We start from the raw sequence: 16076 nt of genomic DNA on the forward strand, positions 1-16076 counted from the left end.
AGAAGCCTTGTGTAATAAGTTCTCTTTGCTTATTAAAACTGCCACCTACCAGGCTCAAGTGGCCTCTTTCTTTGGCTTCTCCCTGCTCTTCACATCCAGGGTGTGTTTCAGATTACATCCAGGAAGCTCTCTTGAGGGTTGTGAACCTGTACAACTACTTCATATTAACTGCTGTGCTTTATATTTATGGAAACTCTTCTGTGAGAAATAGATACTGAGGAAGCGGTTACCCATCTTCATGAATCATCTTATAAAGACAAGACGATCTTGTGTTGAGGTTTGTTTTGTAGTTTCCATTGAAATCTTGCAGGGTAGGTTGTAGTGGATTGTGTATCTTCTGTGTCATTTTCTGGGAACTCATAGGGGAGAAAATTGAAGATGAGAAAATTGAACAATATTTAACTTGCTCAGTAAGATTCTAAGGAGTGGATATCAGATTTTGAATTGGTGGTGAATGGTGGAGATAAAATGGTCAATGTGCATGGAAGGCACAGAATAGTCAGGACTAAGAAAAGAGGAATAGCGCTATTAATGGCTATTTGCTAAAATAAATAATAGAAACTGTGTGCTGATGTTACTATGTGACAAGACCGTGTTATTTGCATTACAGAAACTTGGTAAACTTGTCAGTCACCCTATAAATGAATTTTGTGGATTAAGAAACAGGTCCTATGAAGAAATTTGCCCCAAATCTCAGTGTTTAGTGGTAGAAACCTATCTTCAAAGTGGTTAGCATAATATATCCCTTACATGAATTAAGAAACTGCTGGAGCATTACTTCTCTTGTAGAACCAAATAGGTCAACTAGCTGAATCTTCCTTAGATGTGGCATAGCTAATGATTGTGTACAAACTTCAGTTCTTTATTGTCAATGAGAGGGAGGTAGGGATTGGATAGCACTGACAGAGATGTGGTGAGAAGGTATGATCTGAGATTAAAATAGAACAAATTTCAATGGGTAGAACTAAGTAGAGGGGAGGAAAATTATATGGCTCCAAATCCCTTAGTATTGATCTAAGTGACATTTTCTACAAACCAGTTCAGACTTTTCTGAAGTATAAATTGACCTATATCCTAATTTTGAGAATGTTAATAAACTAACAAAACCAGACGACCCCACAAGATTCCTAAACTGTCAGCCATAGTCCTGTGTCCTCTCAGTTGGATTATAAAATGAATTTATTCATAATAAATATATGTAAATTTATTTATACTTACCGATCACCTGCTTTGTTGCTAGGCTGAGGATACAGAACAGATGAGGGCCTTAGCCATATAGACAAGGGAAAAGATAAACTTCAGATAATTGTTATGCAGAGACTTTACGGTGATGTGAAGACTACTTGATTATGTGGGCTGGGAAGCACTCCCTAGGGAGGTGACATGTAAGCTAAGACCTGAATAACAAAAATGAACTACTTCTACAAATCCAAAATAAGAGGAGGAAATTCTAGGCAGAGGGACTAGCTAGCTGGTGCAAAGGTGGGCACAGGCTGTTCCCTTCCCCCTACCCCAGGACTTTATCATAGAAGGTTGAGGAGAGCATGCTGGAGGTTGACTTGGAGAGGTGGGAAAGGGAACCAAATGTTAGCGTGTGGATTCTTGAAGAGGAATACCATTCTAGCACCGTGCTCTGAAAAATGTGGGGAAAATGGAGCGACAGCTTGATTCCCCCCTCTTTTTTACCTGTCTTTTACTATCAGAGAATTGGTTTGTAGCTTGCACTTTTCTAGAGATGAACAACTACATCCCTCTTACCCATAATGTATTCGTAATTTGTTGAGCAGTTGTGTTTAAAACTTTTTTGCATTGTTTCATTTTTGGTCAACAAATTAAGGGACCTGAGCAGGGGCAAAGGTGTAAGGATCAGTAGGCAATCAGATGTTAACTCTATGTACGATGCTTATCTTCTCCATTAGATCATCAGCTCCATGAAAGCAGGGGACTGTGACCACCCCAATCCTAATGTTTCCCCAGCATACTGTATATGGTAAAGTTCAAACATTTTTTCAATGGATAAAGAACTGTTCAACATCATGAGAAGGCCATCTGGTGCCGTAAAATAATTAAGACACTTAATTATCTCTTATAGAACTTTCAAGGAAAGTAGACCTACAATGAACTAGAATTTATGCGGGCTGTTGTCCCTGCTTCTTTGATAAACAGCATGATAATACATAACAGTATGGTGGTAGTCACTTGAGCTCTCTGTATTTTGGTGAATCAATTTCTGAAATTAAAGAATTTGAGTGGGTGAATCGGCTTGAAAATTCTGGATGTCATTCAAATTCTAAACTGCTTCCCAAATTTGAAATCACTTAGAAGTCAAAGAGCACAGAACTTTCAGGTTGTAAGTAATAGACAATGAATATTAGAAAATTTAAAATTTTTAATAAATGTGCTTTGTTCACAAAATGTGAAAAAATACAACAAACACAAACATACATTTTCAGGTATGCCATCTCCCACCATTTGGCAACTATGATATAAACCATTTTTGATCTAGTCATGATCCTGAAGAATCTAACTAAATGATCATTTATTTTTGAAACCCCAAATTATTTTGGAGAATCCTGTTCTGAGACACGAGACCCCTTAAAACTTATTTATATCCAAATGAAATCATTCTCAAGAGTACCCATTCAATATTAGAAGGCTCTGTTAACTTCTCTTGTCATTACATATATAATCTGGCACCAAGCCACAGGACTATTTTAACACTTCTTAAATGTTAAACTGGCTTTGGTGGAATATGTATTAGTTTAAATCCTGTACCAACCTAATTTGAAGCTGAATTTACAGTAACAAATCCAAACAAATTTATACTAAGTGGGAGTAGGTTTTATAAAGAGACTTTTCTTTAAAGTACTACTTAAAATACATCATGCACACTTTGGAGCATAAGCAGAATCAACATCTGTAAACAATCAGAAGAATTTATAGCACCAACATGTTAGCTGTAACACAAAGGCTGACTCCAAGGTCATACTTACACCAGCCTCTCAAAAGCACGGTTTTCATTTACTTTCAAAGCGCTTTAATTAGATACATTGTCTTCTTTGCCCTTAAGATGGTATTTAGCCCAATCAAAGGAAATGGGCAGTATGGATAAAAGAGGTACTACCAAAACACAGTTCTGTTACCTGAACACAGTGGGGTTTTTTCCCCTTCTTTTGGGGGAGATAAAGATGTGACCTGTAGTGCTTAATTGGAAAGAAAAGTCAGTCTTAATTATTAAGGGCTCTGAAGCTATTGAAAGTAAATGAAACATTTCAAGTTACTGGTTGCTCAAATATGCCAAAAGTATTTATTGCATTCATTCAACTGACTTTTTAGGTTAATTACAGTCCTGTTACTTTCATTAATTTAGAATGTGAAATTTAATTTGAAATATTGGGTATATATACCCAAACATTGATATCTTAAAGGGTAATTTTGTCTTTCTAAATAAAATTTGACGTTCAAAGTTAACTACAGCAACTCACAATAAGCACAAAAACATCAGTTTTACCAGAGCAAAGAAGTGCAGTTTATGAAATTTAGGATCAACTATTGAAAATGCAAGTTTCCTTTAAAAATACACGCACACACACGCGCGCACACACACGCGCACAAACACACACATTAACCATGAACTCTGAAACTGTGATATTTCAGTGCAAAAACCTCAGTATGAGGTAATTTTAATGTAATAACCACTTGAAAAAAAAATCCACACAGTGGCACTCTTAAAAATGACAGTTTACATGACAATTGCTGGCTGACAAGACAATGTGGACCAAATGTTCTTAGCTACTTAAACTAATCTTGTCTTGTTTGGACATATTTTTCTCCTTAATCATTTGCTTCTGATTCAGAAACACAGAAAGTCATTTATCAATGTGGAAAGGGAAAATTCCCACAGCCAACTAATGGTTTATATATTCGAAGAAAATTTCCTGCTAGAATTTTGATAGAAATTAGAATACCGAAAGGTCAAAACCATTTTATGAGATGGCTAGCAGAGGGTTAATTTAAAATTTTTCTATATAATTCCAGACTTGTAGTGCAGCACACCTCCTTAATGGAAAGGTGAGGACCCTAACAAGGTTGGTCTAGACAGAACATAAACTCTTACAAGTGCAAACCCTTTCACAAAGGTGTTTCAGGTCAGGATCGAGTATTGTTCTTGCTTACATAGAAAATTTTGTAAATGAAACCTAAATTTAAAAAAGGTAAGAGTGAACTCTCACAGTTAAATATACTTAACACCAAGGCCTAAATCAATATGAAAGATATGAACATTCTACTTTGGCAATGGTGTTTATTGTACTGTACTAATGAAATTAGAATACATACTTGGGGGAATTCTTTCCCCAAATGTCTGATGCTGCCAAATGAGCAAAAAAGAAAAAGATCAATTCCAAAAAGTTGAGGATATGCTGGATCATCAGTCAAAACTGAACAGAAAATGGCTTTCTGTAACAGGTAAGAATTTAGCTAGAAAAGAGAATAAGTGCATCACAAAACAACTAAACCAATCTATCTCTGTGTCACATTTAACTTGTGAGTCATCAAAGTGCAAGCTACAGCTTTCTACGTATCTTTCTCATTGCAATGGTTTAAAGTCAACACTGAAAAGATTACAAAAGGAAAATACATAGCAAGTTATGCTTCATTTTCACAATAGCACTAAAGAAAAAAGGTACCTTTCTATGATATCTTAGTGCTAAATGCTAAAGTAACAGTGGTTTCTGCTACGACAGGAGTCACTCTGCATGAAACTTTAAGCTTTCTATATAAGAATAAATTTTAAAATCCAGAAGTAGAAAAAAATAGCAAACTCTGTAAACCTTTGCATTTCTTCTATGCAAACCAGGTTTTAAGTACTGAGTTCATGTTAGTATTTCTGATTAGTGTAAGCAATTAGTTTAGAAGTCTGGACTGAAAGGGCCTTTAACATTGATACTAACTTAAAAGTAATATGGGATCTTCTAGCTCATAGAAAGGAACAGAGCTGGCTTGACTTTCTCCAGAATCTGAGTCGTATGGAGCATCAGGGAGCTCTGTGAAACCATATGCTAGTTGTTCATCTTCTATATCTGATCGAACGTAGCAGGAAGGGTTAGAATATTCCTCCTCTTCTATACTGTTGAAATCTTGAGGAATATATAACATCCCTGGGTAGTTCCTACTAACCAAGTCACTTGTGGTTTTTAGGGAGATTTTTCTAAATGCCATCAAATGCATATGTGAAAATTTTGAATACTTGAAGCGTTTAAAGCCCAGAGATTCTATAGCAATCTTCCAGCTTTTCATCATCATAGCATGACGGTTCTGATGGGAGGAATCAGGTGTGATGATAAGCAGTAAACCATTTAACACTAACAGTTCATGGGCCTTCTTGCAGCAAATCCATCGTTGGTAAGGCGATGGAAAATAAGAAAGGAGGAGAGAGAAAACCACCACATGGAAAAGTTCTCCAGGAAGAGAATCAATAGGGTTTTTCAGCTGCTTCAAAAAGGCATCGATAGCATCCTGTGCAAGCTGGAGTGGCTGCTGAAGCTGCAAGTTCAGGAAGTCACATTTATATACACTCTGCAGAAAGGGAAAAACAAGGCATAGTAAGAATCTGAAGATTATTTCCATCCTGTTACACAGATTTTATACCAAACTCTGTCATGGCATTTCTACATTTTCCAAGATTTAATTTTTTTTTTTTTTTAAAGATTTTATTTATTTATTTGACAGAGGGACAGCCAGCGAGAGAGGGAACACAAGCAGGGGGAGTGGGAGAGGAAGAGGCAGGCTCCCAGCGGAGGAGTCTGATGTGGGGCTCGATCCCAGAACGCTGGGATCACGCCCTGAGCCAAAGGCAGACGCTTAACGACTGCACCACCCAGGCGCCCCCCAAGATTTAATTTTGATTCTTTCCCTTCTACATTATTCCGCTTGCAAAGACATTCAAACTGAACTTTTACTCACTAAAATCTCGAAGAGTAATCAAGCCCAGAGAATTTCTACTCATCATTAAAAAAATAAATATTTCTGCCTGACAATTTGAAATTTAATTTGGGTAAGAGTTTCTAAGAAAGATTTATCTTAACTTAGTCATATTTACTTTCACTTCAACATTTACAGTTAACAAAGCCAGGCCAATATAAAAACTTTAAACAAGAAATACCATGAAATACAAATCAAAGACGATAATGAAAGGGGCATTATAAATTTGTAAATATGAGCACCAACACTTTTTAAAGATATGAAAAGTGTCTTTTAACCATTAGCTCGAACCATCTTAAAAATAATTTTAGTATTACATTTATTCTATTAAAAAGTTAATACCTGACTTAAAACTACATATTAAAGTCAACGTAGATGACATGGGAACTACCACAGCAAAGTGAATACACAGCCGTGTATAATTTGCTGACAATTACAACTCCATGGAAATGATCCAGAATAAAGCAGTTTTAAAATTAGATAAAAATTAGTTGCTCTCTTAGTATAATAGTTATTAACTAACAATGATACGGGCTAATACTTCATTCCCTCATTCTTGTTACTAGGTAGACAAGCTGGTCACATAATCATGTGGACTATCTATCAGGGAAGTGATATGGGAAGTTCTATTACACAGAAAAAGATGTTTTTCTCCTTCCCTTTGCTCCCCGCCACCTTTTTTTTTTTTTTTAAGATTTGAGAGAGTGCAGGCAAGTGGGAAGAGGGGCAGAGGGTGAGAATCTTCAAGCAGACTTCCTGCTGAGCAGGGAGCCCAACACAGGGTTTGATCTCATAATCCATGAGATCATGACCTGAGCTGAAACCAAGAGTCGGACACCTGACTGACTGAGCCAGCCAGGCACCCCCCGCTTTTGTTCCCTCTTAAGATAACTTTACTGAAATATCCTGATTTACAAGCAAGTATATTTAAAGGGTACTCACTGGTAAGTTTTGTCATTTAAACGTTCATGAAACCATTCCCATAATCAATTTAATGGATAGATCTGACACCCCCAAAAGCTTCCTCCCTGAGCCTTTCTAATCCCTTCCTTGTACCCTTCCTGTTCTTCCTGGCCACTAGGCAATCATTCATGTCATTTCTATCATTATAGATTAAGTTTGTATTTCGCAGAATTTTATATGAATGGAATAAGACAGAATAATGTATTCTTGATTTGCCTGGCTTCTTTTACACAATACAGTTATTTTGGGATTCATCTACTCTTTTGCATCTATTGATAGTTTATTCTTTTTTTTCTTTTTCCTTTTCTTTTTTTTTTAGTTTATTCCTTTTTAATTGCTGTAAGGTATCCAACTGTATTAAGAGTTTATCACAGTTAAGTTTATCCATACATCTGTTTATGAACATCTGGGGTGTTTCTAACTTTTGGCTATTCTAACAAGCTGCTACGAACATTTCTGTTTGACTTTCAACGGATATGCCTTCATTTCTTTTGGGTAAATATCCAAGAAAGGGGCAGCTGGATCATATAGTAGGTGCATGTTTAACTTTAAAAAAAACCTCCAAAACTGTTTTCAAAAGTAAACAGTTTCACATTTCTACCATGAGTGTATAAGAATTTCAGTTCCTCCAAATCCCCATCAACACTCGGAGTAGCCAGGCTTTTAAATTTTAGTCATTATAATATAGGAGTGGAGTGGTATACTGTGGTTTTAATTTGCATCTTCCTAATGAGTAGTGATGTTTATCTTACTTGCTGTCTGGGTTATCTTCTTTGGTCAAGTGTCTGTTTAAATCTTTTGCTCGCTTAAAAGGCTGCTTTACCCTAGAAAACACTGTTTTCTTATTATTGAGTTTTGAGAATTCATTATTCTGGATACAAATCCTTAATCAGATGTGGGACTTTAAAGTACTTCCAGATTCTGGCTTGTCTTTCTCTTAACAGTTTTTCATTTTGATGAAAGACCAATTTATCAATGTATTGCTTAATGGACTGCTTTTGGTGTCATACCTAAGAAATTTTTTTCCTGATCCAATGTTATGAAGGTTTTCTTCAATGTTTTCTTCTGGAAGTTTTATAGCCTTGTTTTACATTTAGGTTTATAATCTATTTCGAGTTCATTTTTGTATATGGTGTGAGGTATGGACTAAAGTTTTTTCTTTTGTTTATGGATATCCAATTCTTCCAACCACCATTTTTTGAAAAGACCATTTTTTCCATCTGGGTTGAATATAAGTAGTCCATAAATTTGGCCCTATTTGTGGACCTTATCTTGGATTTCATTGATACTCTTGACACCAAAACTACAGTGTTTTGATTACTATAGCTTTAAAATAAATCCTGAAATGAGGTAGTATTACTTAAACACTGTCCTTTTAAGTTTCCTCATAAATTTTAGAGTAAGTTTTTCAACTTCTACAAAACTGCTAGGATTTTGATCAGGATTGCCTTGAATCTATAGATAAATTTTGGGAAAATTGATGTATTAACAATATTGAGTTCCTCCATAAATAAACATGGTATATCTATGTATCTAGGTCTTCCTTTAATTTCTGTCAATAATTTAGTTTTCAATATGCAGGCTTTCTCCCATCTTTTATCAGATTTATGTGAAATAGATATTTCATGTTTATATATTAAATATTTCATATTTTTGATGGTACTGTTTTTAATTTCTAGTTGATTGTGGTGTGTGTGTGTGTGTGTGTGTATACACATACCAGTTGACTCTTGTATATTGATCTTATATCTTGCAACTCTGCTAAACTCATTTATTCTAGTAGGTTCTCTGTAGATTCCAAGGAATAATCTAATGGATGATCAATGTAATGTGTGAATAAAGACAGTTCTAGTTCTTTCCAATCTTGATGCCTATTACTGCTTTTTTCCTGGCTCTACTGCACTGGCTAGGACTTACAGGGAATGCTGAATAGAAGTGTTGAGTAGGGGATACTCTTGTTCTAGTGGGGAAAACATTTTTCTTCTAAGTATGATGTTAGCTGTAGGTTTTTCATTATAGCCTTTACTAGGTTGAAGAAATTCAGTTCAGTTCCTTCTGAGTGTTTTCATAAGGAAAGAATGGATGTTTATCAAATGTTTTTCCTATGCCTATTGAGAGATTATCCTTTTCAGTGTGCTACTGAGATGAAAAAATTGTTTTCTGAAATTAAACCAGTCTTGCAAACCAAACAGCCATGATGTATTACCTGTTTTGAAATATTATTGCATTCAATATGCTAAAATTTTCTATAGGACATTTACATGTATGTTCATGAGGGATATGTTATATTGTTCAGGAAGGTCTCTGGTTTGGTATCAGGTAATGGCCTAATAGAGTAAGAAGGCAGTATTCTATCCATTTCAATTTTATGAAAGAGTTTGTGTATAATTGGTATTATTTCTTAACAGTCTAGTCAATTTTCTTTTTTTTTTAGATTTATTTGAGAGAGAAAGAGAGAGAAAGTGAGCAAGTGAGCATGTGTTGGGGGGAGGACCATAGGGAGGGGGAGAAGCAAAATCCATGCTGAGCACGGATCCCAATGTGGGGCTCAATCTCATTACCCTGAGATCATGACCTGAGCTGAAGTCAAGAGTTGGATGCTTAACTGACAGAGCCACGTAGGCACAACAGTTTAGTCAATTTTACCAATGAAACTATCTGGGCCTGAAATTTTCTTTCTGGAAAAATTTGTAACTCTCAATTCAAATTTCTATAATACATTTAGGGCCATTAAGGTTATCTATTTCTTCATGATTACCCTGTGATGGTGTCCAAGGTATTTGTCCATTTCATTTAAGTTGCGGAATTTACTGGGATAAATCTGTTCACAAGATTTCTTTATCCTCTTGATATTGGTAAAATCAGTAATGATACCACTTCTTCCTCTCTTTCTTAATCAGTATGACTACTGGTTAATCAATTTTAACTTCTCAAAGAACTAGCTTTTGTTTTTATCAGTTTTCCAAGCTGTTTTTCTCAACGTTTTCTATTTCATTGATTTCTACTCTGATTCTTTCTTTCTTTCTTGTACTTTGAATTTAGTGTGCCTTTTTTGTCTGTTTGGAACTTTGTCATTGCTTCGAACTTTTGTTATTTTCTAATAAAGGTGGTCAGGGCTATAATTTCCCCTAAGTAGCGATTTAGTGTCATCCTACACATTTTAGTCTCTTTTACTTTTCATTCCAAAATATGGTCTAATTTCCCTGATGAGTTCTTCTTTGACACTCTAATTGTTGTATCAATTATTGAGAGAGGGGTTTTAAAATCTCTGACTATAATTTTATAAATGTCAGGGTGCCTGGGTGGCTCAGTCGGTTAAGCGTCTGCCTTCAGCTCAGGTCATGATCTCGGGGTCCTGGGATTGAGCCCCGCACTGGGCTCCTTGCTCAGTGGGGAGTCTGCTTGTCCCTCTCTCTCTGCCCCTCCCCTTCCCCATGCTCATGCGTGCTCTCTCTTTCTCTAATACATGAAAAATATGTCTACTTCTCCTTGCTACTTTATCATAAGTGTTTGGTTTATGTATTTAAGCTGTTTATAGATGCATGTATGTTTAGGATTATTTTGTACTCTTGATAAATTGACCTTATTATTTTGAAATAGTCATCTTTTTGCTGATAATTTTCTTTGCTGTCGTTTACTTTGATCATAATGTAGCCACAACCAACTTTCTTTTTGTCTAGCTTCTTGCTCTTAATCTATTTGTATGTTTGTAATTGAAGTGCATTTCTTAAAGGCAGCATATATTTGGTGACTGTTATTTTTTCCCCCAATCTGACAATCACTGACTTTTAAATAAATGGCTTAGTCCATTATATTAAACTTAAAAACAATTCACCCATTTCTTTGCACTCCCCCTGACAACTATCAATCTGTTCTCTGTATTTGAGTTTGGTTTAAAAAAGATTTATATATCTTTAGATGCCACATATAAAATAGTGTATGATATTTGTCTTTCTCTGACTCATTTCATTCATTTTTATGGACAAATAATACTCCATTATATATGCACACACATCTTTATCCATTCATTCATCAATGACACATAGGTTGTTTCCATATCTTGGCTACTGTAAACAATGTTGCGGGTGCATATCTTTTCAAGTTAGTGTTTTCATTTTCTTTGGATAAATACCCAGATGTGGAATTGATGGACTGAATGGTAGCTTCATTTTTAATTTTTTGAGAAAACCTGTTTCTCCTAACAGCTACACTAAATTTACATTCCCACCTACAGTGTGCAAGTGTTCCCTTTTCTCCACATCCTCAGCAATACTTGTCTTTGATAACTGCCATTTTGACAGGTAAAAGGTGGTATCTTATTGTGGTTCTACTTGCATTTACCTGATAATTAATTGTGTAGAGCGTATTTTCATAAATCTCTTTGGCCATCTGTATGTTGTCTTTAGAAAAAATGTCTATTCATATCTTCTGCCCAGTTTTTAATTAGACTGTATGTTTCTTTGCTATTGAATTGTGAGTTTAAAAATATATTTTAGATAGTAGTCCCTTATCAGATGTAAAATAATTTGCAGATATTTTCTCCCGTTTGGTAGGTTGCCTTTTCATACTGTTACTGGTTTCCTTTGCAGAAGCTTTTTAGTTTGATGTAGTCTCCCCTGTTTATTTTTTGCTTTTGTTGCCTTTGGTTTTGGTAGTCAGATTTAAAATATCACCATGACTGATATTAGGGTGCTTACACTCTATGTTTTCTCAGGAGTTTTATGGCTTCCAGTCCATATTCAAGTCTTCAATCCATTTTTAGTTTTGGTGTGTAATGGTCCAGTTTCATTCCTTTCATGTGATGTACAATTTTCCCAGCACTATTTATTGAAGAGACTATCCTTTTTCCTCTGTCTATTCTCTGCTCCTTTGTTGTAAATTAATTGACCATAGATACACGGGTTTATTTCTAGGCTCTCTATTTGTTCTGTGTAGGTTTTAATACCAGTATCACGGTGTTTTAATTACTATACCTTTGTAACATAGTTTGAAATCAGGGAGTGTGATGCCTCCAGTTTTATTCTTCTTTCCCAAGACTGCTTTCAGAATTTAGGGGTCTTTGATGATTCCAATTAAGTTTTAGGACTGTTCTGGTTTCTCTGAAAAATGACACTGCAACTGTGATAGGGATTGCACTGAATCTGTGTATTGGTTTGGGTAGTCTGGATATTTAACATTCTCTGACTCTATGAGCACAGATTATCTTGCCATTTATTTTTATCTTCAGTTTCTTTTATTGTACTGTTGTTTTCAATATACAAGTCTTTCACCTACTTGGTTAGATTTATTCCTGGGTACTTTATTCTTTTTGACACAACTGTAAATGGAATTGTTCCTTAATTTCTTTTTCTGATATTTCATTATTAGTGTATAAAAATACAATGGATTTTTGTGTTGATTTTTTTATCTTGCAACTTTACTGGATTTCTTTATTCTAACAGTTTCCTGATTTGAATCTTTAGGATTTTTATATATAGTATCATGTTATCTGCAAATAGTGCCAGCTTTACTTCTTTCTTTCCAATTTGGATGCTTATTTCCTTTTCTTGCTTAATTGCTCTGGCAGAAACTATCCAGTACTGAATGAATAATAGTGGAGAGAATGGGCATCCTTGTCTCCTTCCTGATCTTAGCAGAAAAACTGAAAAGCTTTTCATAGTTGAATATGATGTTAGCTGTGGGTTTGTCATATTTAGCCTTTCTACTATGTTGAGGTAGGTCCCCTCCATAACCACTTTGTTGAGAGTTTTTATCATAAATGGATGTTGTATTTTGTTAAATGCTTGTCCATATCTATCAAGATGATAAGATTTTTATCCTTTGTTAAGATAGTATATCATATTTATTGATTTGTGGATGTTCAACCATCCTTGCATCCCTGGAATAAATCCCACTTGATCATGGTGTATGATTCTTTTAATATACTACTGAATTCAGTATGCTTACATTTTGTTGGGGTTTTTTGTATCTACATATTAGGGATATTGTTCCTGTAATTTTTCTTCTTTAGGCATCCTTGTCTGGTTTTGGTATCAGGGTAATGCTTTCCTTATAAAATGAGTTTGGAAGAGTTTCCAAAACTCTTCTAATTTTTGGAAGAGTTTGAGGAGGATTTTTATTTGTTGGAAGGTATTTTTTTTTTAGCATTCATTTTTAAAAATTTAAAATCAACAATAGTTATAACTATTACTAGTTTCAGAGGTAGAGTTTAGTGATTCATCAGTTGCATAGAACACCCACTGCTCATTATATCAAGTGTTGTCCTTAATGCCCATCACTCAGTTACCCCATCCTCCACCCACCTCCCCCTCCAGCAACCCTGTTTGTTTCCTAGTTGAGAGTCTATTATGGTTTGTCTTCCTCTCTGATTTTATCTTATTTTACCTTCCCTTCCCCCAAGCTCATCTGTTTTATTTCTTAATTTCCACATGAGTGAAATCATATAGTTGTCTTTCTCTGACTTACTTCACTTAGCATAATATCCTCTAGCTGCATCCACATCATTGTAAATAGCAAGATTCCATTCTTTTGGATGGCTAAGTAATATTCCATTGTTTATACCACATTTCTTTATCCATTCATCTGTCAATGGACATCTGGGCTCTTACAGTTTGGCTACGGTAGACATTGCTGCTATAAACACTGGGGTGCAGGTGCCCTTTCAAATCACTATGTTTGTATACTTTAGATGAGTACCTAGGGGAGCAATTGCTGGGTCGTAGGGTTTTGAAGAAACTTCATACTGTTTTCCAGAGTGGCTGCACCAGTCTGCATTCCCACCGACATTTAAGAAGGTTTTCCTTTCTCTGTATCCTCACCAACGTCTGTTGTTTTCCGACTTGTTAATTTTAGCCATTCTGCGCCTGGTGTGAGGTGGTATCTCATCACGGTTTTGATTTGTATTTCCCTGATGCTGAGTGATGTTGAGCATTTTTTCATGTGTTTGTTGGCTGTTTTTATGTCTTCTTTGGAGAAATGTCTGTTCATGTCTTCTGCCCATTTCTTGACTGGATTATTTGGTTTTTTTAGGGTGTTGAGTTTGATGAGTTCTTTATAAATTTTGGATACTAGCCCTTTATCTTATAAGACATTTGCAAATATCTTCTCCCATTCTGTTGGTTGTTTTACGGTTTTGTCCATGTTTCCTTTGCTGTGCAAAAGCTTTTTATGTTGAGGAAGTCCCAATAGTTCATTTTTGCTTTTGTTTCCCTTGCCTTTGAAAACGTGTCTAGCAAGAAGTTGCTGTAGCCAAGGTCACAGAGGTTGCTGCCTGTGTTGTCCTCTAGGATTTTGATGGATTCCTCCCTCACATTTAGGTCTTTCATGTTGGAAGGTTTTTGATTACTGATTTAATCCACTTACTTGTAGCCAGTCTGTTCAGATTTTCTATTTCATCTTAATTCAGTCTTGGTAGGTTGTATGTTTCTAGGAATTTATTTTTTGTAGGTTGTCCAATTTGTTAGCATACAATTGTTTATCATAGCCTCTTATGATCCTTTGTATTTCTGTGGCATCAGTTGTAACATCTGCTGTTTCTTTTTTGAATCCTCTCTTTTTTTCTTGGTGAGTATAGCTAAAGGTTTGTCAATTTTGTCCGTCTTTTCCTAAAACCAGGTTTTAGTTTCATCCATTTTTTCTATTTGTCTTTTTAGTCTCTATTTCATTTACATCTGCTCTGATCTTTATTTCCTTCTTTCTATTTTTGAACTTCTTTTGTACTTTACCTAGGTCCTCGAGGTGTAGTTAGGTTGTTTGAAACTTTCCTTGTTTCTTGAGGTAGACATTTATGGCTATGAACTTCCCTCTTAGAATTGCTTTTCCTGCATCCCATATATTTTGGTGTGTTCCATTTGTATTTTCATTTGTCCCAAAGTATTTTTCTCTTCTGATTTCTTCTTTGACCCACTGGTTAATAGCACATTTAATCTCCACATGTGTAAATTTCTAGTTTTGTGTAATTAATGTCTCCTTTCATACCACTGACTGTGGTTAGAAAAGGTAGTTGATAATTTAATCCTCTTAAGTATAATATAATACAAGTATTTCCATGACATATGATCTGTCTTGGAAAATGCTGCACTTTCATTTGAGAAGAAGGTGCCTTCTGTTGTTCTGGATGAAGTGTTCTGAAAATATTAAGTCCATCTGGTCTAATGTGTCATTTAAGGTCAGTGGGATATCTGCTGATGTAAGTGGGGTACTAAAATCCCCTATGATTATTGTATTGCTATTTCTCCCTTTTGATCTAAATATATATTTGCCTTATATATTTAGATGCTCTTATGTTGAATGCATATTTACAAATGTATTTTCTCATTACAATCTTTGCTTTAAAGTCTGTTGTCTGATAAAAGTATAGCTATTCCAGCTTTCCTCTGGATTTCATTTGCATAGAGTATCTTTTTCCAACCCTTCACATTTTGTCTGTTTCCCCTTACATCTGTAGTGAGTCGGGTAGCCTATAAATGGATCTTGTTTATTTTATCCATTCAACAAACTGTGTTTTTTATTGAAGAAGTTCATGCATTTATATTTAAAGTAATTATTGATAGGTATGTGCTTATTTCCATTTTGATAATTATTTTCTGTTTCTGTAGTTCCACTTTGTTCCTTTCTTTTCTCTTGCTCTCTTCCTTTGTGGTTTGATGCCTTTCTTAGTGGTATGCTTATATTCCTGTCTCTTTATCTTTTGTGTATTTACTATAAATTTTTGCTTTGTAGTCACTATGAGGCTTAGATATAACAACTCAGATCTCTAACACTTGTTTGACACTTGTTTTAGGTTGATAACAACTTAAATTGTTCACATTGTAAAGCTTAACATTATTACCCATCCCCGTGTTTTATGTTTTTCACAACACATTTTGTATCTTTTAATCTTGTGTGTCCTTTGACTATTACAATCACACTTACTTTTGCTACTTTTTAAAATCTTCATACTTACTTTATGTGATTAATCCACTATATTTACCATGTATTAACCTTTCCAGTGATTTGTATTCTTTCATATTTTTTCTTAATACTAATTAGTGCCTTTTATTTTCAGTTTAAAGAAGTTCCTTTGACATGTCTCCTAAGGCCAGTTAAGTGGTGATGAACTCCTTTATTAGCTTTTACTTGTCTGGAACTCT

The 16076-nt window shown here is 35.1% G+C and overlaps 1 protein-coding gene across 1 annotated transcript in view; it reads right to left on the reverse strand.

Moving 5' to 3' along the window:
* Positions 1–2369: 2369 nt before the first annotated feature.
* Positions 2370–16076, reverse strand: part of BMT2 (base methyltransferase of 25S rRNA 2 homolog) — a 93018-nt gene continuing 79311 nt past the window's right edge. The window contains exon 5 of the mRNA XM_026509608.4: positions 2370–5577. Coding sequence (XP_026365393.1) covers positions 4948–5577 — 630 coding nt within the window. The 3' untranslated portion in view covers positions 2370–4947. The remainder of the gene's footprint in view (positions 5578–16076) is intronic.

Source organism: Ursus arctos, unplaced genomic scaffold, assembly GCF_023065955.2.
Source record: "Ursus arctos isolate Adak ecotype North America unplaced genomic scaffold, UrsArc2.0 scaffold_3, whole genome shotgun sequence".
NCBI classification, from domain to species: domain Eukaryota; kingdom Metazoa; phylum Chordata; class Mammalia; order Carnivora; family Ursidae; genus Ursus; species Ursus arctos.